The sequence below is a fragment of the Aethalodelphis obliquidens genome, unplaced genomic scaffold (assembly GCF_003676395.1).
Source record: "Aethalodelphis obliquidens isolate GAN/ISIS:26980383/991018 unplaced genomic scaffold, ASM367639v1 scaffold2, whole genome shotgun sequence".
In the NCBI taxonomy this organism is placed as follows: Eukaryota; Metazoa; Chordata; class Mammalia; order Artiodactyla; family Delphinidae; genus Aethalodelphis; species Aethalodelphis obliquidens.
Genome location: NW_020837946.1, coordinates 43,126,043 through 43,149,284, shown reverse-complemented (window position 1 = coordinate 43,149,284; position 23,242 = coordinate 43,126,043). Strand labels below are relative to the sequence as shown.

Here is a 23,242-nt window from a genome sequence, read left to right as displayed (position 1 = left end):
TGACGAAGCGAGAGAAAAGGGGCTACTCCGAAGCCCTGCCTGGCTCCCCCGCCTCACACGTCAGTTTGACTCCTCCCCCCAGTCCCCCGCCACTCTTCCGCACCACTCTCCGCGCACCGGGCGCCGAGAGAAATTTGACTGCTCCAGTCACCAATCAGAAGCGAGGTCGGTGATCTGAGCTAATCGGAGCAGGCGAAGGGGGCAGGCCGCCGGCGTCCTCCCGCCCCTAGGAGGGTGAGCGCCGAATGTCTCGGGCCCGCCCCTGCGCCTCAGCCTCAGTGCGGAGTCCTCCGCGGTGTGAGAGGTAGCCGCGGGCAGCCTCAGAAGCAGCAGCAGCAGCAGTAGCGGCGGCGGCGGCGGCGGCGCCTGTGAGAGCCGCAGCCGGGACCACACCCACCTCACTGTCCCTGCCCTCTTTTGCCCTCTGGCCGTCCCGCCGGAGACCAAGTTCCCGGAGGAGAGCGGCCGCCCACGTCCGGAGCATCCTCCCCTGTTGAGCGGGCACTGACGGACCCGGCGGCATGATGCGGCTGCGAGGCTCGGCGATGCTGCGGGACCTGCTCCTTCGCCCGCCCGCCGACGCCTGCGCGGTTCTGAGGCGGGCGCAGCCCCTCGCCACCCTGTGCCGGCGCCCCCGGGGCGGGGGACGAGCTGGCCAGGCGGCCGCCGCGCGGCTCTACCCGTGGTGGGGCGGGGGCGGCCGGCCGGCTGGACCCCTCGTGAGGGGCCTGTCCAGCTCCCCCTCAGAGATCCTGCAGGAGCTGGGCAAGGGGGGCACGCCGCAGCAGCAGCAGCAGCCGCAGCAGCAGCCGCCGCCGCCGCCTCCGCAGCAGCCGCAGCCCGGGGCGTCGCCGCCCGCGGCCCCGCCGGCGTCCGGCCCCAAGGACGGCTCGGGGGAGACAGACGGGATCGGCAACAGCGAGGGCAAGGAGCTGGTGGTTTCAGGCGAAAAGTGAGTGTCTCCGCGAGGCGCAGGAGGCCTTGTCCCGCGTGGGGCCCGGGCCCGGGAGGGGCCTGCGGTGGGGAGGGATGGGAGCGGAGGTTCGAGAAGGAGAAAGAAAGAGATGCCGGGCGGCCTGCGCAGTCTGCGCCATGTGATTAGGCCCGGCCCCGCCCGCGCCTTCCCCGCCTGAGCCCCTCGCTCGGCCCTCACTTCCCTTCCCCGCCGCCGGGTGGAGCAGCCAAGGGGCCGGAGGGGCCAGCCTGCCACCCCCCTACCCTCCACCACGCTGGAGCTGTGGCAGCCCGGCCCACGCCGCGTGCTCAGCGCCCCGGCTCCGGGCTGCAGTGCCTGGCCGCCCGCCCAGCTATTGGTGGGTGGTGCCCCACGAACATCACCGAGTGACATTTAGGAGTCGGGCGATGGGCAAAGCGTGTGCCTTCCTGACTCGCTGCTTTTCTAGGCTCGAGTTTCCTCTCTGCCTGCCCTCCTTCGATCTCTGCCACCGTCTCTTTGGAAGCCTAACGTAGCAGAGTATTCTGAATATTTCTGGAGTGGCTTCTTCAGGCGTGTGTAGAGCCATCTGGGGCACCGGAAATAACGTTTCCGAAAGGAGATTAGGAGGAAAAGGGTCATGTGGCCGAGAAGACAGGGCACGCAGTACAGACCACCTGTTGGCACTGAGGACCAGCTTTGGCCTGTCTGACATCTTCCACAAGATGGGCGAATTTTTGAAAATACAACTCAAAATAGCCAAGATGAAATGTGACGGGTAAAACACTAACTCAGAAAAAACCCGAGTTAAGTAGCGTTTGTGGATTAAATAAATTGTGATAGGGTGTTAACTCATCTATTCCGCACAGCAGTTGAGTTTTAAAACAAAATTGGTTTTTCCTACGCAGTATGAGAGGATATTTGTCTTGAGTTAATATAAATGGACGCAAAGTTTTTCTCACTGTAGGTAAAAATTTACCTGCCTGCTTTCTTTATATCCTGCTATTTTTCTGACTTTGCACTGACGTTATGTGACCTGTTTTGCTTCCCTTCTACTTACATTGCTTTTTCCAGCACCATAGTATCATAAGTCAAACTGAAAGTGTGATTCTTATACTTTCAGTCTCAGACCTGGCTTAATGTTTCCTGTAATTGAAATTGGCACCTTCCTAAAACGTTCCAAGTTAAAGTTGTTTTCCCAGACTGAAAAATGTTATTTAAAAAAAAAATCACTTGGTGATGAGCAGAATTTGTGATATCCTGTGATAATGGTTTTATGCCACAAAGTAGCCTATGACTGTGGCAGGTCATTTAACATCTTCAGTTGGATGACTCAAATGTGTTCACATTCGAAAAAGCTAGACTTTTGTCAAATTTCTACCTCTTTAATGTTCTTGAGAGACTAGAATGTGTATGCTTTTTTTTTAATACATCTTTATTGGAGTATGATTGCTTTACAATGGTGTGTTAGTTTCTGCTTTATAACAAAGTGAATCAGTTATACATATACATATGTTCCCATATCTCTTCCCTCGTGCGTCTCCCTCCCTCCCACCCTCCCTATCCCACCCCTCTAGGTGGTCACAAAGCACCGATCTGATCTCCCTGTGTGCTAAGCTGATCTCCCTGTGCTATGCGGCTGCTTTCCACTAGCTATCTATTTTACGTTTGGTAGTGTATATATGTCCATGCCACTCTCTCACTTTGTCACAGTTTACCCTTCCCCCTCCCCATATCCTCAAGTCCATTCTCTAGTAGGTCTGTGTCTTTATTCCCGTCTTGCCCCTAGGTTCTTCGAATGTGTATGCTTAATTTCATTTGGTACTCACTTACCTTACTTTTAACATCATCTGAATTACCAGGCATGTAACAAGTTTAAGTACAGGTGCCCAGAATTGAAAAATGAGGTTACTAGCATTTAGAAGTTGTCCTTAAAGGTTATATGATGGGAACAGCCTTCTATTGAAAAGATGCCTTGCATTCTGTCTCTTCAGTGGCTCTTGTATCCCTCTTTTTTCCCCTTCTGTCAGATAGAAAATTGAGCTGCTTTTGTGATTTACATGTTTCCCAGAAGCTTCTAGCTCCATTGCTGTCAAAATAAGAAATCATTTCTTAGCAATAACTTTGAAACACTGTTTTGTCTAATACTTATTGACAACTCTACATAAAAAATGTCCCATCCTGTCCCTCCCAGCCCCCCCAATAAAACCTGTTTAGTGAGGGAATCCTTGAAGAATATTTGCTCAATCCCACTACTGGTCATATACCCTGAGAAAACTATAATTCAAAAAGAGTCATGTATCACAATGTTCATTGCAGCTCTATTTACAATAGCCAGGACATGGAAGCAACCTAAGTGTCCATAGACAGATGAATGGATAAAGAAGATGTGGCACATATATAGAATGGAATATTACTCAGCCATAAAAAGAAACGAAATTGAGTTATTTGTAGTGAGGTGGATGGACCTAGAGTCTGTCATGCAGAGTGAAGTAAGTCAGAAAGAGAAAAACAAATACTGTAAGCTAACACATATATATTGAATCTAAAAAAAGAAAGGTTCTGAAGAATCTAGGGCCAGGACAGGAATAAAGATGCAGACATAGAGAATGGACCTGAGGACACTGGGAGGGAGAAGGGTAAGCTGGGACAAAGTGAGAGATAGCATGGACATATATACACTACCAAATGTAAAATAGCTAGCTAGTGGGAAGCAGCTGCATAGCACAGGGAGATCAGCTCGGTGCTCTGTGACCACCTAGAGGGGTGGGATAGGGAGGGTGGGATAGGGAGGGTGGGAGGGAGATGCAAGAGGGAGGAGATATGGGGATATATGTATAGCTGATTCACTTTGTTATAAAGCAGAAACTAACACCATTGTAAAGCAGTTATACTCCAATAAAGATGTTTAAAAAAACCAAAAACCAAAAAACCCTCAGTATATTAAAATTAATAAAAGTATTAAATATAATTATATTAAGTATATAAAGTAAACGTTAAAAAATTTTTTTAAAAAACGAATATTTGCTCAGATGCCCTGGGAGTTTGAATGGCCAATAACAAAACCTTGTTTACCTTAGTTCAAAAGGAGTCTGTTTTTTGCCACCAAAGTTTGGAGCAATAGCTAGATGGGTTTAGGAGCAATCTAGGTATATGAAAAGCCTGAGAGCTTTCAATCAAGGATTGCAGGAGTGAACCCCAGCTATCTCCAAATCACGTTAGAAAATTAAGAGCACTGGCCTCAAGATTGTGAAAAAAATTTTTAATCTGGTTAAAGGTTTATTTCCTGAATGATCTTGTTTTTAAGTGTAGCTTTCTTCCCTTGACTTCATCCATTTTGACTTTATGTGGTAAACATTTCTTTTATTCTGGGAGGTAAGGTTCCAGCTGATCCTGTTATCCTTTCTTATGCTCAGCTTCCAAAGCATAGGTCATCCCTGAATCATCAAGCCACCTGGAATGCCAGCACTCAGGTTTCTGCCAGGTTCTATAGATGATTATTAAAAGAAATAGCCACGTGAAAATTAAATGAGTTAACATTTTGTAAAAGACTTATTGGGACAATATTTGGCATTTGTTAAATACTCTATAATTTCTCATTTTAAAAAATTGCTTCATTTTTTGTAAAACCTTACAAGGACATTAGCCTTTGAATTTTAGGCTCAAATGAGAAATTTCTCTTTTTTTTTGGTTTCCAGAAAAAATTTCTCTTGAGAGATCGTTGTACTTCTGTGAAAATGTGATACGCACTGTTTACTTTTTTGCCCTGCTTACCAGTAAGCTCAGAGTGAATTTAATACTTAACCATAGCAATTTTATTAGTTCATGTGGCTGGGATATTTGCTTTTCCTCCTTCCCTTGGTCTTACTTTATATTTTACTAACCATACCATATTATATTCTGGAAGGAGGTACGATGTAAGTGAGTTATCTTATCTTTTTCCATAGTCAGACTCTTTGAACCACTGTCATCCTAGCCATCTCCTTCAACCAACTTCAATTCTGGTTTAGGTCACTGGTTAAGGTTAAGATTTTACTACTGTCCTAAATATCTTACAGAAAAATATAATGTTCATTGCTCAGTTTTCCCTGCAGTGCTCTTATTTAATTTTGTTATTATTATTCCATCATTTAGGAAACCACTTTGCATGGCTCTCTTCATTTTTTATTTTATTTTATTTTCCTCACAGATTTTATTTTATTAGTAGTATTTTTTTGGAATATAATTGCTTCACAATGTTGTGTTAGTTTTCTCTGTACGATGAAGTGAATCAGCTATACGTATGCCTGTATCACCTCCCAGCCCAGCCCCCACATCTCACCCATCTAGGTCGTCACAGACTGCTGAGCTGAGCTTCCTGTGCTTTATAGCATCTCTTCATTTTTTAAATTGTTCTCTCTTGTTCTGTGGCTCTTTTTGGATTTGCTCACTGGGTAAACCCTGAGGCTGAGAGGCCTTTGCTTCTTTCCCACTTGTCTACCTTCTCCATGGCATATCCTCTAATCTTTGTGTAGATAATAGTTCATCTTTCATCCAAGCTTTGTTCTCATATTTATCTCCACATATCTGATGACTTCAGATTTAAAATCTGTACCCCCATATCCATTCTTTTGTCTCATTTCAATCTATTTTGCATGTTGTTTCAAGATTAATTATAGAGTTTTAATTTCAAAATACTACTCCTTCCAGAAAACCAGTATGGACTGGGACGAGCATTATATCAAACAGTGCTATGTAGCATTTGAGATTCTTGATTAACCTTTATTTTAGGCCAATTATTGCCCAACATGAACGTTTTTATCACACTGTCTCTTCTCTCTCAAGAATGCCACACTTCATTTCTGTAAAACCCAGAAGTGTATATTCTGTCTTAGTGAAGGATCTCTGGGAAGTGTTGGCAGGTGGGGAATAGGGCACGTATTTTTAAGTTACTTTTTGTTTGGGCATTTTATTTTTTAATTAGAAAGGGAAAGAGAAAGAAGGACCATGCTGAGAAAGTATCAGCATGTGTATGCTCTTTAGAAAATAGGTAATTCGTACAGGATACAATTTTTTTTTTTTTTTTTTTCAGGATACAATATTGAAAGTATTTCATTAAAATAAGATCATTTTCCCCCTGTCAGATTGGCAGATGTTAAATTAAGTGATGCCAAGGGTATAGGAAATAGGAACTCTTAAGTTGCTGATGGAAGTATAAATTCACCTGTTTTGGAAGGCAGTTTGGTAGTATCTCTTAAAAACTGCATACCCATGATGCAGTAATTGTATGTTTGCTCATCTATATAGTTACAAATATATTAAAAGAGAAGGTGCAAACAAAAATGATTTCTGCTAGCTTCAGATAATATGATTTTATTTTGGTAGTTCATATTCTTTTTTTTTAACATCTTTATTGGAGTATAATTGCTTTACAATGGTGTGTTAGTTTCTGCTTTATAACAAAGTGAATCAGTTATACATATACATATGTTCCCATATCTCTTCCTTGCGTCTCCCTCCCACCCTCCCTATCCCATCCCTCTAGGTGGTCACAATCAATGGAAATCAAGGGGGAAAGAATCGTTACCCCACATGCTGTGCAAATTGAATTTCAAAGATTAAGTACTTAAGTATTTCAGCAACATTTAATTAGGTCTATTGTATAGAATAGTACTGATAACGAGGTTGAAGCAGTATTTGGGAAATATAGATAATATATTTTGGAATAGAAAGAACCTGTGTTGAAATAGGGGACAAATTCTGTTATGATCCTTTAATAATGCATTTGCTTTTAATTTGTAAAAGTGAACATGTTTACAATTCACTTAAACTAAAATCAAGATTGAAAATACATTTAATTTTGGGTGTGGGGCTTCTCAGTGAACCCCTCAGTCATCTTATTTGCGATTTCCTCAAAATTAAAATTCTATTCTAGATTACAGTTATCAGTGAGTTTGAGTTTTGTTTGAATGGCCAGCCATAACATACATCATAAAATTTTTTGCTGCCTAATGTTTATTTTAAACCATATGTATCTATTTAGCTATTGATAATATCTGGACATAATCTGTAATAAACTGCAAGCTCTTAATTAATACTTAGATGTAATTCACTGAAGGAGCATGAACGAGATCCTGAAGTTTAGTCTACTTGAGTTTCAGCTTCTTGTTTCTAGGCTTTACTTTTTTTTTTTTTTTTTTGCGGTACACTGGCCTCTCACTGTTGTGGCCTCTCCTGTTACGGAGCACAGGCTCCGGACGCGCAGGCTCAGCGGCCATGGCTCACGGGCCCAGCCACTCCGCGGCATGTGGGATCTTCCCGGACCGGGACACGAACCCGTGTCCCCTGCATCGGCAGGCGGACTCTCAACCACTGCGCCACCAGGGAAGCCCCCTTCTACTACTTTTTGTAAGCAACTGGAGATCAAACCGCATAGAAAATTTTGTATTATAACTTCTGACTTAACATTATATTCTCCTATATCCCTAAAAAGTTATCTGTATTCATTTTATATTACTGAATAAGAAATTCTCATGTGGATGTACCATAACTGACTTAACCATTCCACTTATGTGGACCACAAATTTTTCCCCACTTTTCTCTAATAAGTATAATACTGTGCCAAAAATATTAGTGAATAAATCTTTCTACACCTCAGTTTGTTTTGTTAGCCTAGATTCCTAAAAAGGTACAAATATTTTCTCTGTCATCAGAGAAAACACATCTGTTAAATTTAAAATTTGTAAATCTCTACCTTACTGTCCTAGTCTGCTATCCTAATAGCCTGTTTTTAGTATGTATAACGGTAAGCATCCTCACATTGAAAAAAGTTATGAAAAAGTTTATGAATGGATTTATACAGCTATTTATCAGCATTATCTAGTTGTATTCTCTTTTATCCTCAAACATCAAACTTTTTAATTTCTAAACTGTTTTTGGCGTAAGTCTCCTTAGAAAATGTTGCCTATTTTTCTGCCATATTAAAATTTATATTATAAAATATAGAGTTTAACATTTCTTGTTCAACTTAGGTTTACTGTAAGGGGGTGTTACTGTACTGTGCTAAAATACAGTTATGTTCTAAGACAAGTATTGGCAAACTTTTTCTCTGAAGGGTCAAATAGTACATATTTTTGGCTTCACAAGCTATCTGGTCTGTTAAAATTATTCAGATTAGCTGTTGTAGTGAAGAAGCCATAGACAATAGGTAAATGAGTAGGCATGGCTGTCTTGCAATAGAACTTGATTTACAAAAACCTGTGGCCATTGCGGTAGTTTGCTATTAGTGGCCCCTGCACTAAAATGTATTTATTTGTGTAAGGTTTTCTCTCATACTCTGATTGGTTCTGTTTTGAATGGTTTGTTCTTCTGTGGATTTTTGTATCTTGTATCAGTTGCTACATTTTGTTCTTGGCCTCCATGTCCCCACTTTAGCTATTTTCCCTCACTTTCACCTTCTGTATCTAATTCCCCTTAGCTTTAAAAAAAATTTGAGGTAAAATTAATGTAACATAAAATTTACTCTTTTGACCATTTTTAAGTGTACAGTTCAGTGGTATTAAGTACTACCATTACTTTTTAAAAGAACCCAGATAATTAAGCTTTATATGTAAAATATGTATCTATAGATCCTTTATGTCTACATAGGTCCTGAGTGAGTAAAGTTTATGATCTTTAGTATAGGAGTTTAGGAGGACATCTATTTTGAGCAGCTCAAAAACTGAGAGTTAGAGTTGGAAATGACTTTAAAGACATCTAGTTCCACCTCATTTTACATATTTTATAAACTGGCTACAGGTATTAAATGACCTAACCAAGTTCGTACAATATTAGGACTTACTGTGTTTTTTCTTCCAATATTAGGAGAATAATAAAGTACTTTATTGAATTGATTACGTTTTTAGGTTCAGTATTTGAAGAGACCTTAAAAACCCATCTCCACAGCTGAACGTTTTTTCTCTTCTGTTATACTCCCTACAGGTTGTTATTCATCTCTGCTTGAATACTTCTTGACAAGAGAATTTAGTCCCTTTGAAGGCAGCCCATTCCATTTTCAGAGTTGTTTTGTTTTTCCTTATGTGTAGCTGGTCTGCCTTTTGTTAACTTCTACCTATATATTTTAGTTATTTTGAAGAAGTCATCTCTAGTGTGATATCAAAGTGATTGCAGTAACAGAATTCACACATCTGTATTTTTACAACTAGAATGATTTGTTAACAGATACTTGACAGAAGGAATACAAGGTTGGAAGGACTAACAGAATTGGACCTTAGGGACTTGATCTTCCCAGGTCCTCATTCTCCCATCGGAATCAGGCAGACTGTCCCCCTGGGTTAGACTTCTAAAGCTCTACACATGGACAAATTGCCATCAGCTGATGTGGACAGCCTGGCCACTTCCTTACGTAAAGCTGGTTTTTGTGCTTCTTACTTTGACTTGCTCTTGAATAAATTTAAATAAAGTCCAGCCAAAACAGCAGCCCTAATTTAATATAATCTCATCCTTGCTTTGTACAAGGTACAGTTTCAACAAGGCAGAACAATTTAGTCATCTAACATAAGTAATTCCCCTATTAGCATTTTGGTTAGAAATTCTCCAATATGTAAGGAGTCTCATCTTTCATTATTCTGAATAAACTCCAGGTATTCCTCCTAAAATGGAGTGTAACAGCTCAGCACAGCCAGTGTGGCATAGCAGGAGGAATCTGGGATTAGGAACCAAGTACTGGCTTTCTAGGACTAAATCTGGTCCAGTCACTTAAGAGTTGTGTGACATTGGACATACATATTGCTTGACTTTGAGACTCTGTCCTTATCTGTAAATAGGGGACAGTTTACCCACTTTGCTTTATCACATGAAGTTATAAGATGAAACAACAGAAAGTCCTTTTTTAACAATAAAACTTTAAAAGATGTAAGATTTTGTTTTTAAATTCCCCAATAATTAGCCTTGGGACAAAATGATTTAGAGATTGAGCAGAATTTATCACTTTGTCAGATTTACAATGGTATATGGTCAGCCACTATCAATTCAGCTTTCAACCTCACAGGTTTAATCTGCTAATTTACTGGTGTTGATGGACACTTTCTATGAGTCAGATCACTCTGAAAATCAAAATGATAAACTGATTTAGAAACAACTCCAGATATTTTTTAAAGATCATTGTTTTAAAATGAAGACATAAGTAAAAACACCAAAGCATTCTTTTTTATTCTATCAGTGAGCATCACTTTTTTTAAACCTAGTTGAAAGTTTTTGATTATCTAATAGGTTTACCACACTATACTGTATTACGCATTTGAGTTATATGGGGTTGACAAAAAAAAAAAAAAAAGACAGACATTACTCTAGCTTTTATAGTTTGGAAAGGTCAAGTAATATGAAACGTTATTTAACAATAAGACAATATAGTTAGTTTCCATTTCTTTTCCTCTTCTCATTTTGCAGTTCATTTTCCTCCTTTCATTTGATAGTACAGTTTTTTATGTAGAAAATTTTGATAGAATAGATAGTACCAAGCCAAATTATAAACTGAATATCAGACTGAGGAGTTTTAATTGTCCTTTGGTATTGGGAAACTGGTTGATCAGTAATCAAAGACAGCGTCTCTTTTCATGTTTGCAGAAATTGCCCCTGAATTTAAACTCCATATGTAAATTTTTGGTAGTCTCTTCATTTATTGGTTGATTTATATAGATCTCTCTCAACCCTGAAAATTAGGTATTTTAACAGCTCATGGGTGGAAACAGGCACCTTAATTCACATATACTGTGCTCTGTTCGCTTATGGCAGTCATAGATGTTCAGAATATTGAAATGTATTCATTTCAGTTTCAGAGCCCCCAGAAAGAAGACATTAAATAGGTTCATTATAGTTTGTTTACCTGAAAGCTTTTCAACGGATAGGAAAAATTTTTTCTTGATTAAAAGTTTGGTTAATCATAGCACTTTATACTAGATTTTAATGTATTTTTATGGTAAAATTTTTATTCTAACAGTCTTTGTGATTTGTGGCATTTGGTCTGTACATGTAAAAGCCTAGGTCACTTTAGAAATAGTAACTACAACTACCAACGATTGAGTACTTACTCTCTGCCAGGCAGTGCTCTAAAGATATTGAATGTATTAAGTCAACTGATTCTCACAAGAACCCTGTGAGGCAGGCCCTATTATCTCCCTTTCTCAGATGAGGAAATTGATTAACAGAAAGGTTAATTAATTTATCCAGGGTGACTCAGCTAGTAAGTATTGTAGCCAGGATTCAAGGACTTATGCACTAGTCTTCACTGTCCAGTACTTAATTGTTCTCTCCCCCAGATTTACAATCAGGTTAACTTTGAACAATATATATGTATAGTCATCATATTAAAAAACAATAACAACAAGAGAACAAAGTATTGACTCTTACCTGAGCATTGGCTAGGCTCCATAATTAATATTGGGTGATTGTATTAGGCTGTACAGGAAGGTATTACCATAACAGATGGCTAGGCATTAGCACCACTAGAAATAGTACTCAAGATTTTAAAACTTGGGATTAAAGGATATCTGTATAATTAATGAATCATTTTTTAAACTTGTTTTTCAGTGCGGTTTCAGTAATACTGTTTGATTTTGGTAAATCAGCATTTATTGTGACATTAGGTCTTGATGAATAGATCAACTCAACTGTAGTTTGGTTCAGTGATTATTTTTAAATGGATATAGCTAAAATCCACTTGAATGTTCACATAAGGGTTAATTTTGTCTTCTTTTTTCCCCCTGTAGTAAAATAAAGCAGGGTCTGTTACCTAGCTTGGAAGATTTGCTATTCTATACAATCGCAGAAGGACAAGAGAAAATACCTGTTCATAAATTTATTACAGTAAGTTTTTATATTTTTCTATCTTCACTTTTTAAAAATCAGTAATACTGAATCAATAATATGGTAATATTGAAATGTAGTTTTAAAGGTCATCTGACGTGTAGATTCTGACTGACACTGTTTCTCTTATTTTCAAATTTTCATTATGCTCATTTCAAGGTAATCAATGAAAGAAAATGAAAGAAACAATGAGAAACTTGTCCAGAAAGTGGGTAATAGTGACACTAAAATGCCATATACATATTCAGGTCTTGTGTAGAAGTTTTTATATACAGGAGTTAAAAACTTGTAGTTGGAATAAGCATATACCTTATTTGCACTATATATTTACAAACTCTTATTTTTTTAAAAACAGGCACTCAAATCTACAGGATTGCGAACGTCTGATCCCAGGTTGAAAGAGTGTATGGATATGTTAAGATTAACTCTTCAAACAACATCAGATGGTGTCATGCTAGACAAAGATCTTTTTAAAAAGTAAAAATTTCTGCCAAAACTTTAATGGTCACTTGCTATGCTATATGGTGATTTTTCTTTTAAAACGAAATTGCATCTTTGAAGACCAGTGCTTCCTGTGTAACTGAAAAAAAGGGGGGAGGGGACTTATAAACATAAATTGTTTGGAACAACTTGGTGCACGTTAAAGTTCTATAATACATTGGGGCTAAGAATATACTTTGAAACTGTTCTGAGGAAGCGTAGCCATGGATGTTTCCAATTTATAGTACCTGGAGATGGCATTCGGTTTGAATAGAGCACACTCTTTGTCCTGTCATGGTTTAAATTGATCTCTTAATTCATCTGCATATCTTGCAGCCTTTCTCAGCATGGTCTCAGTTCTTTCCTACAAGGTGTTTTAGATGACACCGTAAAATGAGACGGCTTCAGGCAGCCTATATTCGTTAGTTTTATATGTCTCTGTTGTCTGCTTCTCTCCTCTTCAGACATATTACTTCAGACATATTACTACATAGACATATTACTACATAGGCATAGACATATTACTACATAGGCTTTTGGCTGTTTTTGTTTTCTTCATAATGTTTAAAAACTTAATGCTAACTTTGGACATGAATGCCTTCATTTGGTTGAATGAGAATATTTATTTTGACTTTCTTATATTTGCATATCTTTATTATTTATCTTCATTAATGTGTTCCTACTAGTCTGATTGCTTAATGATTTAATAGACAGCAAGTTTGTCATGGATCCCAAGGAGGTAAATGGTATTTTACAACTAAAATTAAATGAAAACTTGTATAAAACTGTAAACACTACTGTAAGGTATTGGCTTTTTCCAGACCATAGGCTTAGGTTGAAATAGATCCAACGAATTCCAGCATCTACCTTGAAAGTTTATTTGTATGTATGCATTTTTATTATTTTTTTTCTTTTATTGTCTTTTGGGGGCTAGATGATTTGTTCTAGATGTCTCCTGGGAATATCCTGGAATATTAAGTCATTTGAAGGTATAAGTATTTAACTGAGATCCTCCCAAGTATCTTGGCATACTGTGAAGCACTGCTGGCAATTTTAGATCTCTGTCTTTTCACCACAAGTTTCTTGATTCTGTGAGCTCAGCCGACCTTATTAAGTGTAGATTTTAGTTCCATGTTGGAATTGGTGTTAGGAATTTTGAATCTTCAGAACCTGTTTCTTTGTGAAGGGAAGGAAATCACTTCTAGTTAGCTGTGCCTTTGCAGTAAAGATTATTTTATTTTTAGTGTTCATGAACTCTCTGTGCAAAGTATCTTGATTGTGGGGTGCCTTCTGGGGGGTTATTTTGGTATATCTGAGAATGAAGTTGTCAGAGAGTTGGTAGGTAGGTCTGTTGATAATGGGTATAAGGAAATGCTTTGGAATTCCTAAGTGAAAGCAGTATTTTATACCTTTTTAGTACTGGTTAAATTTCTTTTGTGCTTCATAAACATATTGCTCTGTTTAAATATGAAATTGAAAGTAATTTAAATACACTGAGTATGAAGCCAGGAAACAATCATAAAATTTTCTACCCATAAGTATATTAAAAACTAACAATTAGCATTATTTTAAATACTAATCCAATTTTTTAAAAAAATTGATGATTGTAATATAGGCAGTTCCCAACTTGACAAATGCTTAGTGGTATATGTGAACAAGCAATGGAAAAGTTTACATCTATAGGCATATGATTTCTCTTTTCATCCCTAGAATGAGGTGATTCAAAACCTCTGACTATTGGGCTTCCCTGGTGGCGCAGTGGTTGAGATTCCGCCTGCCAATGCAGGGGACACGGGTTCGTGCCCCGGTCCGGGAGGATCCCACATGCCGCGGAGCGGCTGGGCCCGTGAGCCATGGCCACTGAGCCTGCGTGTCCGGAGCCTGTGCTCCGCAACGGAAGAGGCCACACACTGAGAGGCCCGCGTACCGCCAAAACAAAACAAACAAAACACCTCTGACTATTAACCTTTTCAGGTCACCTGGAATGGTGATTGCTTCAGAGAAGTTTTTTCTCTGTTTTCAAAATGAGAAGTTTTCTAGTTAGTGTTGCCAGAAATAATCTCACCTCCATGCAGGTGGGTACAATGGAATTCATCTTCCCAAAGAAGTAATTTATAAAGGAAAGTGGAAAGGTTTGGTTGAAGTCAACGTGTTGATATTTTACCTAAAATACATTGTTGCTTAATATATTTAGCCTTTGAGGGTAATCTGAGAAACATCTAATATGTAGAATTTTTTCTGAATGGGAAGATGAATTCTATGCGTATTTTTTGGAGCATGGTCTATTTGAAAGTTGGAGACTGCCTGTACCTATCTAGATAATCAATTGTTTTTAATGCTAATAATCTCAATAGAAGTAGAAAATTTGTATTGAAAAGGAATGCCTTATTTATTCATGCATTTTTAGCCATATAAATATTAGAAGTATTTTTATGTGTGATCATAATTTTTTTATCTTTTTTGTTTTGGAGGAAATGAATGGTAGTCTTTGTATTTGCTTTTTCTTAAAAAATTCTTATCCACTATGTTATTTTACTAATGAAAAATTATATGTGAGATATTTTGTAAAACATTGATGTGCATTACAGTTGCTAACCCTAAACATTTAAGTAAAGAAGGAAAGAAAAATTATTATTACCAGTTTACAGATGAGAAAACTGAACAAAGCATGAGAAAGATGTGACTGTTGAAAAGCATAAGCACTTCCTCCTCAGGTCACTTTATATCCCTTCTGATTTTCTGCTTAGATTCATGGCATCTATATTAAAATAACTCCCAAGAAAAACATTACAGTTTGTTCATCAGCATGCAGCTAGACACTCTTTTGAATGGTATTGCCTTGGTTGGCCATAGTAATTCACCAGTGAAGGCTGTTCGCACAGCTTTATGAGCACCTTCTGATAGAGCAAAAAAAAAAAATCCCAGTTTCACTGACTGTACAATATTGTTAATGTTTTAAAAGTGCTGTTTAATTTTGAGTAGTTAAATAGTTAGTAGTAAGGTTAATAATTTATGTTTGGCAGTCCTCATATTTTCTCATGTAATACTTCTTGAAAAAGGGGGCATGTAGATTTGATTTGATACAGATATAGTGATTTAAGGTCAGGAATTGTCCTAACTTCTTTCTGCTGAGAAATGTGTCTTTTGTTATATATTACTTGCAACTCATGTGCAAGTTGAATTGCTGTTTGGAGCATATTAAATATTAAGTCAATGGCAAAAAGTATTTATTAGATTAACATTAAAACTATGTCAAAATTTATCAAAGTTTATTGAAGTAAATATTTGTTATCTCTTGGATGTCAATTATTTCTACATCTGTAGATTAATAATGGAAATTAGGACTGTAACTTTTTCATGTTGTAACTGAAGCACATCTTTATCACTGAAAATAACCTATTTTATTTTAAATCAGTGTTTAATTTTATGTTGACCAAGTGAGTATATATTCTGGATTTTTATTAATAGTTAAAGTGTGATAGCTGGCTTTTAATTCTAATTTGATGTTTTATTAAGAACAACTTGAATTAAGATACTGAGATATAAAAATTTATCATTTACCATGGATTGAAAAAGAAATACCGAGAGTGTCTACTTCTCCGACTCTCCATTTATAATTAGTGCATGTTATTTACTTGCAAGTTAAACACAGATTTTTCTTATCTGTAAAGTGGGGAAATCATCTTCTCAGAGTGTTCATGTTTTGAGGGTTAAGCAGGATAAATAGTACTTGAAACTTAGTACTTTTTAGTCTGTTATGGGCTTAGTCTTAAGTTGATATTATGGCTTGATGCTCAGGTCTGCAAATGTCTTCCTCTATCAATTAACTATTCTATTACTAAGTTTCTGAGACTCTCTTAAGAAGATGAATTTAGAGTATATGGCTGGCTGTTACCTATTTTTAAACTCTTTAAGGTTACATTAATAAGTTGATTTTCTAGCTTGAATCCTTTTTAAAACAAAGTAGAATATTGGTTCAAATCATTAGATTTCATGCTCTCCTATCCAGATGGTTTACCATATCTTTTAAATAATTTTTAACAGTGAAACAATTTTATTCTACAATGTATATACACATCTTACAGTGAATAGAATAATGTAATTTAACATTTTTGGTGATTCAAATAATATAAAATTATTATACTACTGTATATAATTTTTAAAGTTATACATTATTTTTATAAGCATTTTAATAAGTATTTCATATAAGAGACAAATCTGACTAAACGAAGTTGGTATTATTTCCCTTTTTTTTAGCTTAGAAATGCAAATTTTTCAAAATGTAATTTAGGAAAAATATATTAAAATACAAAATGTTTATTTTTTTGTGAAATACTAGTAATACGTAGAAATTAAAGGATATGTGTCTGAGGTTATTTCATGGAAGAATAAACAGGATCTCAGCTATATATTAAAGTCTGATTTTTGGTAACCAAATGTCTTGCTGAATGCTTATCAACTCTGGTAGGCTGAAAAGCTTGTTTTTAGATGGTCTTGGTACTTAATTTGGTGGAATGCTCTGCTGTTTTAATCTTTGACACAATTTTTAGGCTAATTTATTTCTTTAATTTGTTCAACAGCTTACAAGCAGCTACATGAAAGGCTGCTTGAAGGAAAGAAAATAATGTAGAAAGAGTATAATTTATAGAATTTAGTTTGTTGTTTAAAATGTTGAATTTCTTTATTGTTTGAATATTCTCCTGATTAATATTGTTATTATTAGCAAGTACTAATATTTGAAAGGTACCCAGTCTATTAATTTTTTTCTCGTATTCCACAGATGTGTTCAAAGCAACATTGTTTTGTTGACACAAGCCTTTAGAAGAAAGTTTGTCATTCCTGACTTTATGTCTTTTACTTCACACATTGATGAGTTATATGAGAGTGCTAAAAAGCAGTCTGGAGGAAAGGTAACGTTTTTCCTAAGCCTATCACTTAATAAATTCAACTAAACTTGAGGTAGAGAGTAAAATTGTGTAGTTTGTGTTTTGCTAATTAAGAAATTTAAGTGAAGCCACTGGAGTAAGTGCTTTTAAAATATTTCAAATAGTTAACTTAATTGTTATTTTGGCTAAAAAGAAATCTAAGCTTAAGAGTTCTTTTTGATTTTCAAATGATTGAGATGGCTTTTAAATTTTTAATTAATTAAAAAGTAGCTTACTGGGAATTTCTGCAGGTATGATATCCTTGAACATTAAATAAAATGTTCCCAGTTTTTAAAATCCTCTACATAATACAAGCGCTATTTTATTTATTCTCCATACTGAAAGTTTTTAGGTAATGAAACCCTATTAGCATGACCCTGATTAAAGAAGTTCTCTGTTTCCCTTAAAAAAAAAATCAAATCCTAGTTCTTTTAGACTGTGCTTTTTTAGGAAGACAGAATGCATTGGAAAACATAGTAGGTGATGGAGACTGAGAGAAGTCACTTAGATTTCACTTGTAATCCTCAAGTCTGTTGTGCCCTTAGTTTTTATGAATATTGTTATAAAAGATAGACTACAAAGCCACTGAGTATTATAAAATAACTGTTCACTGGTAGAAGCTAAATTGAGATCAGTTTTTTGGTAGAAGAAAATACTATTTGCCTATATTATATCTGTTAATTTCTTTCCATTGTTTTGGATAGGTTGCAGATTATATTCCTCAATTAGCCAAGTTCAGTCCTGATTTGTGGGGTGTGTCCGTTTGTACAGTAGATGGACAGAGGTAAGTTTATTTCAGATCCATCAAAACCAACTCTAAGCCTTAAATTTTGCATAACAGTGAATATGAGGTAGAGAGGAGCCTCTTCTGTAATAGTAATTAGCCCCCTGACCTGACATAAATTCAAGAAGGTAAAGAAGTTTAGATTTTAGTTTAAGTTAGAAAACTCAACTGAAACAATACCTTATACTAAATTTTATGAGGCATTTCATCTATCTTATTCACAGTTGTAGTCTTGTTACTTGAATGCTTATTGTTCAAGGAACTGCAGTTACACATTTACTTAGGAAAAGTGGATTTGGCAGAACATGAAATTATTCACTAATGAACTGACCGCTAATAAAATTAGTTCACCTTTCTTGGCTTAACATGGGTTACCTATCCTGTCATTATCTTTGTTCCTCTTGCTGCTTATATGATTAGCATGGTAGTTAAGGCAATATAATGTAATAAAGTCTCTTACCCATCAGTCATTTTCAAAAGACACAGGATTTCATGAAGTCTACGAAGGTGATCTTTGGGATGTACTCACACTCCGGGCATAACCACTGACATTTGATGATCCAGTAGAATTATAAAAAGGATAACAATATGAGAGCACTTCAAAGAGAATGATTTGATTTAAAAAGTCAATTAAAAAAAAGTAAATTAAGAGAGGCCCTTGGAAAAATAGAGTTCTGAAATATTTTTTTAAGCATGACCTTTTTTATTATGCTATGAGTCAGACATAAGATTTCTTATCGTGTTGTAATTTGGTTTTATCAGTCAGAAAAATTATGCCAAAAAAAGAAAAATCAATATTTTTTTACTCATTGGAAGACTTTAGCTCAGAGGTATAATCTTTCTGGTTTTTTCTTTGCTTTTACTAAGGTAATTATTTTTTTTCATTAAAATATAACTTAAATAAAATGAGATATACAACTCCGAGGTGTATATAGCTTGATGAATTTATATCAGAGATGTAATTTTATCCTAAATTTTGTTAAAACTACAAGTCATTTAGCCATATAATTTTAGATTTTATTTTTTAAGATAATGTCCCAGTTAAAGCTTTTCCACCCATTTATTAAAACTTGTATCTCTTAAGTGCCTCCATTGTAAGTGATCCTTTTATTTTTTACTACTTATCTTCCTCAAATATTTACAGTTAAAAAAAACATGTGGTTTGGCTCATTCATTCTTATAATAAGGAATCTGAGATTCAGAGTTTGTATAAAACTGGCAGAGGTGAAACTAGCACCTTGGTCTCTTAAATTCCAGTCCATTGTTCTCTCCATTATGACAGGCTTTTATCCTTATCTGGGCCTGTGAAATGTACTAAACACTTGTGTGTTGAATTAAATATCGGGTGCTATGAACAGACACAAATGCATGAGAAGACATGGCTTATCCTTACGGAGCAAATTCCAGTAGGGAGTGGTATTCCTATTTTTTTGTATTTGGAGGAAATGGTTTATCATGTAGTGGAAATTTTTATATTTGGAAGAAATTATTATCACCTAATTATTGCACATGTGTTTTTTCTTCTTAAACATACTTTGTGTGTAGAGATGATTCTTTTAGTTCAGTTTTCTTATCTAGAGATAAGAAACTTGACTTTGGGCTAGAACATAGGTATTTTTAAATCCAAAGGTAGTAAGACAGGCTTTTGTCAGGTTTCAGAATGATTGCCAAATTGAAGTTATGGTCTGAATTAGAAGTTATTCATAAATTTGACAGGAAAAATATTATATATTATATATATATATATATACACACACATATTTATTTATATTCCATCATATACTTAGAAGTAAGGTGTCTTTCTGATGTCTCCATTAAACCCCCTGTTTGCCCAGGGGTAGTTATTATAGTGCCCAGTTTCACTGTGAATAAATTTCACTCGAATAAATGAGTGCCTGTAATGTGTTGGAACATTGTTTGGAGCACCTGGGATACTTCAGCAAATAAAACAAAGATCACTGCCCTTGTTAAGCTTACATTATAATGGGGCCAGTCACAGTTTTTTCACTTTCAAACCTATTCTCTATTTCATTTTCATCTTAGTTTGCTCTGTTGTTTATCTACATGGTGATTATGATTGCCGTTAGTGCCAGCTCTATCAGGTTTATAAAACTGGATGCTGTTTCTTTTAATGGGGCTGAAATTGTCAATAGATATGGTTCACAAGATGAGGCATTTATAGACAGGGTCTCAGTTTATTGAATAAACTGAGCTTCATTTAAAAACTAACCACAGTTTAGCCATTATTAAAGCTATGAGTAAAAAAAATTGTGACTAATTTCTAAAAGGGCTAGTTCATTTTATATGATTGAATACAGATAGGAGTAAGGAGGGCCATACCCTGTTGCCCTCAGAGGCAATTTTTTCTTTTTCTTTTTTTTCTTTTTCTTTTTTTTTTTTTTTTGCGGTACGCGGGCCTCTCACTCTTGTGGCCTCTCCCGTTGCGGAGCACAGGCTCCGGACGCGCAGATTCAGCGGCCATGGCTCACGGGCCCAGCCGCTCTGCGGCATGTGGGATCTTCCCGGACAGGGGCACGAACCCGTGTACCCTGAATCAGCAGGCGGACTCTCAACCACTGTGTCACAAGGGAAGCCCCAGAGGCAATTTTTTGCATTACTTGTTATCTAATTTTGAACCAGTCTATTACCTGAGTACTTGAAAGCTTTTGCTTTTTTATTGCAGTATCCCTGTTAAAATAAACATATTTATTCTTCAATATCCAAGTAAACTTGCTGTTGAATTATGGGAAAACTGTTATAAATTAGAATTAACATGTAAATAACAGCTCCAGTTATTGTTACATTTTTTCACAGTTGATCTTAATTATTTTTTAAATCTACTTTTAAATAGGCATTCTATTGGGGATACCAAAGTTCCATTTTGCCTTCAATCCTGTGTAAAACCTTTGAAATATGCCATTGCTGTTAATGATCTTGGAACAGAATATGTGCATCGATATGTTGGGAAAGAGCCAAGTGGATTAAGGTTCAACAAACTGTTCTTAAATGAAGATGGTAAGAATTATATAAAAGTTACTTGGAAGAAGAAATACCTCATTTTCCTGTGTAAATCTAACTAGTTTTTTTTCCGAAGAAAAAGAAAATTAAAAGCATTGATACTTTTTCATTTGTCATGGAATTTCTGTGAAACCCATAGAGATAGTTAACCTACTTTAAAAAACAGGTTTTTTAGGCATCTCATACCACTGGAAAGTGGGCTAGAGAAAAGACAGAGGCAGGAAGTAAGATTTTCACTTTATAACCACCTATAGGGGAATATCTTATAAAGTCTCACAGGGTCCAGAATTTGCTTTAAGATAATTCAGTGGAGTGTAGCTGGGAGTGATGCATGTGATTATTACTGTATGTTGGTAATCATTGAAGCTAAATGATGGGTACATGCATGCTTATATTCTTTTCTTTCTACTTTTGTATATTGTATATATTTGAAAACTTCCATAATAAAAAGCTTTAATGGTGGCCCTAGTTGAGGTGATGTTTTGTTTTTTCTCCATAACATTTAGTATTTGAAAGAAATATCTTGTGTTAAATAGTTGGATAACTAACAAGTCTTATTGCTTTACAGGAATCCAAAAGAAAAGGGGAGGACAAAGGTAGTTAGTACTTTTGATCTGATAGAGGTGTTAAATCTAAACACCAACCTATAGATTGGTTTCTGTTTTTTAATCTTTCAGGCATATGCTAGGTTCCTCATTGTGTGACAAGTTAAAATAGAATTGAAGAAAACAAGAGTGAAGGAATTACAGTAATGATTGTGAGAAATATACTTTTGTATTTTTTCTTTCTGCTGGATGAAAAATAAAAAATACGCCTTATACTCAGTATTGTTTTATGAGTTTTTAAAATGAAGTTACAAGACTGATACTTTCTTATGCTTCTCTTTCTATTTGTTTTGAGGGCAGTTGAATTTTCTTACTTATTTTACCATAATCTTTCTATCCTGATGCTACATTTGATTTTATGGAGATTACTGTAAACTAGCAACTTCAATAAGGACATATGCAGAAGTACCTTATTTATTAAATTCACTGACATCTAGATTTAATATGGAAAGAATATTTTTGTTCTCACAAGATTAAACATTTTACAAGAAAAATTACTATTTTCCCCAAAATACAAACTTGGATAAACTAGGTGGTTCTGGTGAATTGAGTGGTAAGAAATAAAATAGGCTTGAGGTAAATGACTTTAACATTGTAAGTAATACATTTTTTTGCCATATACATTTTATTGACACTAAGTCTATAAGAAAAAAAATCACAATAAGAACTCAGGAATTTAGCACTGTTTTGTAATAACTGAATATAAAGTTTAACAAGAGGTTTTGCCTTGATATTCTTTGACTTTTTCCAAGCCTGAGCCAATACCAGGAATCTGGGAAATAATGGGAAAATGAAGGCATCACTATACCATACCACTCCTTCTTGAGTTCTGCATAGGTTCTGTGCTCTAGAGTCTTGGTTTTAGATTAGCCCCAGCAAGAAAAGAGTTTGTGGGTCTTTTTTATATTGAAAATTTCAAGGGTAATTTATGGTGAAACTACACTCTGTGTATGTATGTGCATGTGTGTCTATCTAGCGTTATAAAATTAAAAGAAACAAATGTATTAATATTATCCTAGCTTTGTAAGATTATGATGATAAATTAACATTAATCTGAATATAATGAATAGATAAAGAAATTATAGTAGTTACTCTTTTACTATCAGCCTCAGTCATGAACCACATCTTTGTAAGGTTCATATACTTAGTTTGAAAAGCTTTTTCTGGTATAACATGGAAGAATTTTTTGCTTGTTTTATTCCCTTAGAATAAATATTTGTTAAAATTAATCAATTTTTTGCATTCTAGTTAAAAACATGCCCCAAAATTTCAGATGTCCATTTTGTCATTTTACTAAGCTAATATATGTCATTACTTCAGATAGTAGCCTTTATTAATTAGCTTGTGTTATTTCTGTTGTCATAATGCTTTTTAAATTAAAAATTCTAAACTGAACCCTTCAGTTCTTTCCTTCCGACTATGGCAGAGCAGAGTGGAAAAGGAGATTTCCACTTTTAGACTGAGGTTTTATAATGCAGTAAAGCTGGTGTTTTAATCTCTGGTGTATTTCCAAGTGTTCAGATGTCTGGCTTTTAAGCCAAAGTCAGAGTGAGCAGTGCTTACATCTGAAAATTGCTCTGTCATGCCATGAAATGCTTTAGTGTTCTTGGAAGATCTTCTTAAATGTAGCGTATGTAGTATTTGCTGAATATTT

At 36.2% G+C, this 23,242-nt stretch overlaps 1 protein-coding gene across 3 annotated transcripts in view; it reads left to right on the top strand.

Annotated features, from left to right (window-relative positions):
- The first annotated feature begins 358 nt into the window (after positions 1-358).
- The window catches only part of GLS (glutaminase), a 78,423-nt gene continuing 55,539 nt past the window's right edge, over positions 359-23,242 (top strand). The window contains exons 1-6 of one of the 3 annotated variants that reach the window (XM_027125531.1): positions 359-952; positions 11,680-11,776; positions 12,132-12,253; positions 17,037-17,166; positions 17,886-17,965; positions 20,817-20,980. In XM_027125531.1, the coding sequence (XP_026981332.1) occupies positions 522-952; positions 11,680-11,776; positions 12,132-12,253; positions 17,037-17,166; positions 17,886-17,965; positions 20,817-20,980 (1,024 nt within the window). In that variant the 5' untranslated portion in view covers positions 359-521. The remainder of the gene's footprint in view (positions 953-11,679; positions 11,777-12,131; positions 12,254-17,036; positions 17,167-17,885; positions 17,966-20,816; positions 20,981-23,242) is intronic. The other 2 variants (XM_027125550.1, XM_027125542.1) reach the window with 2 other exon arrangements.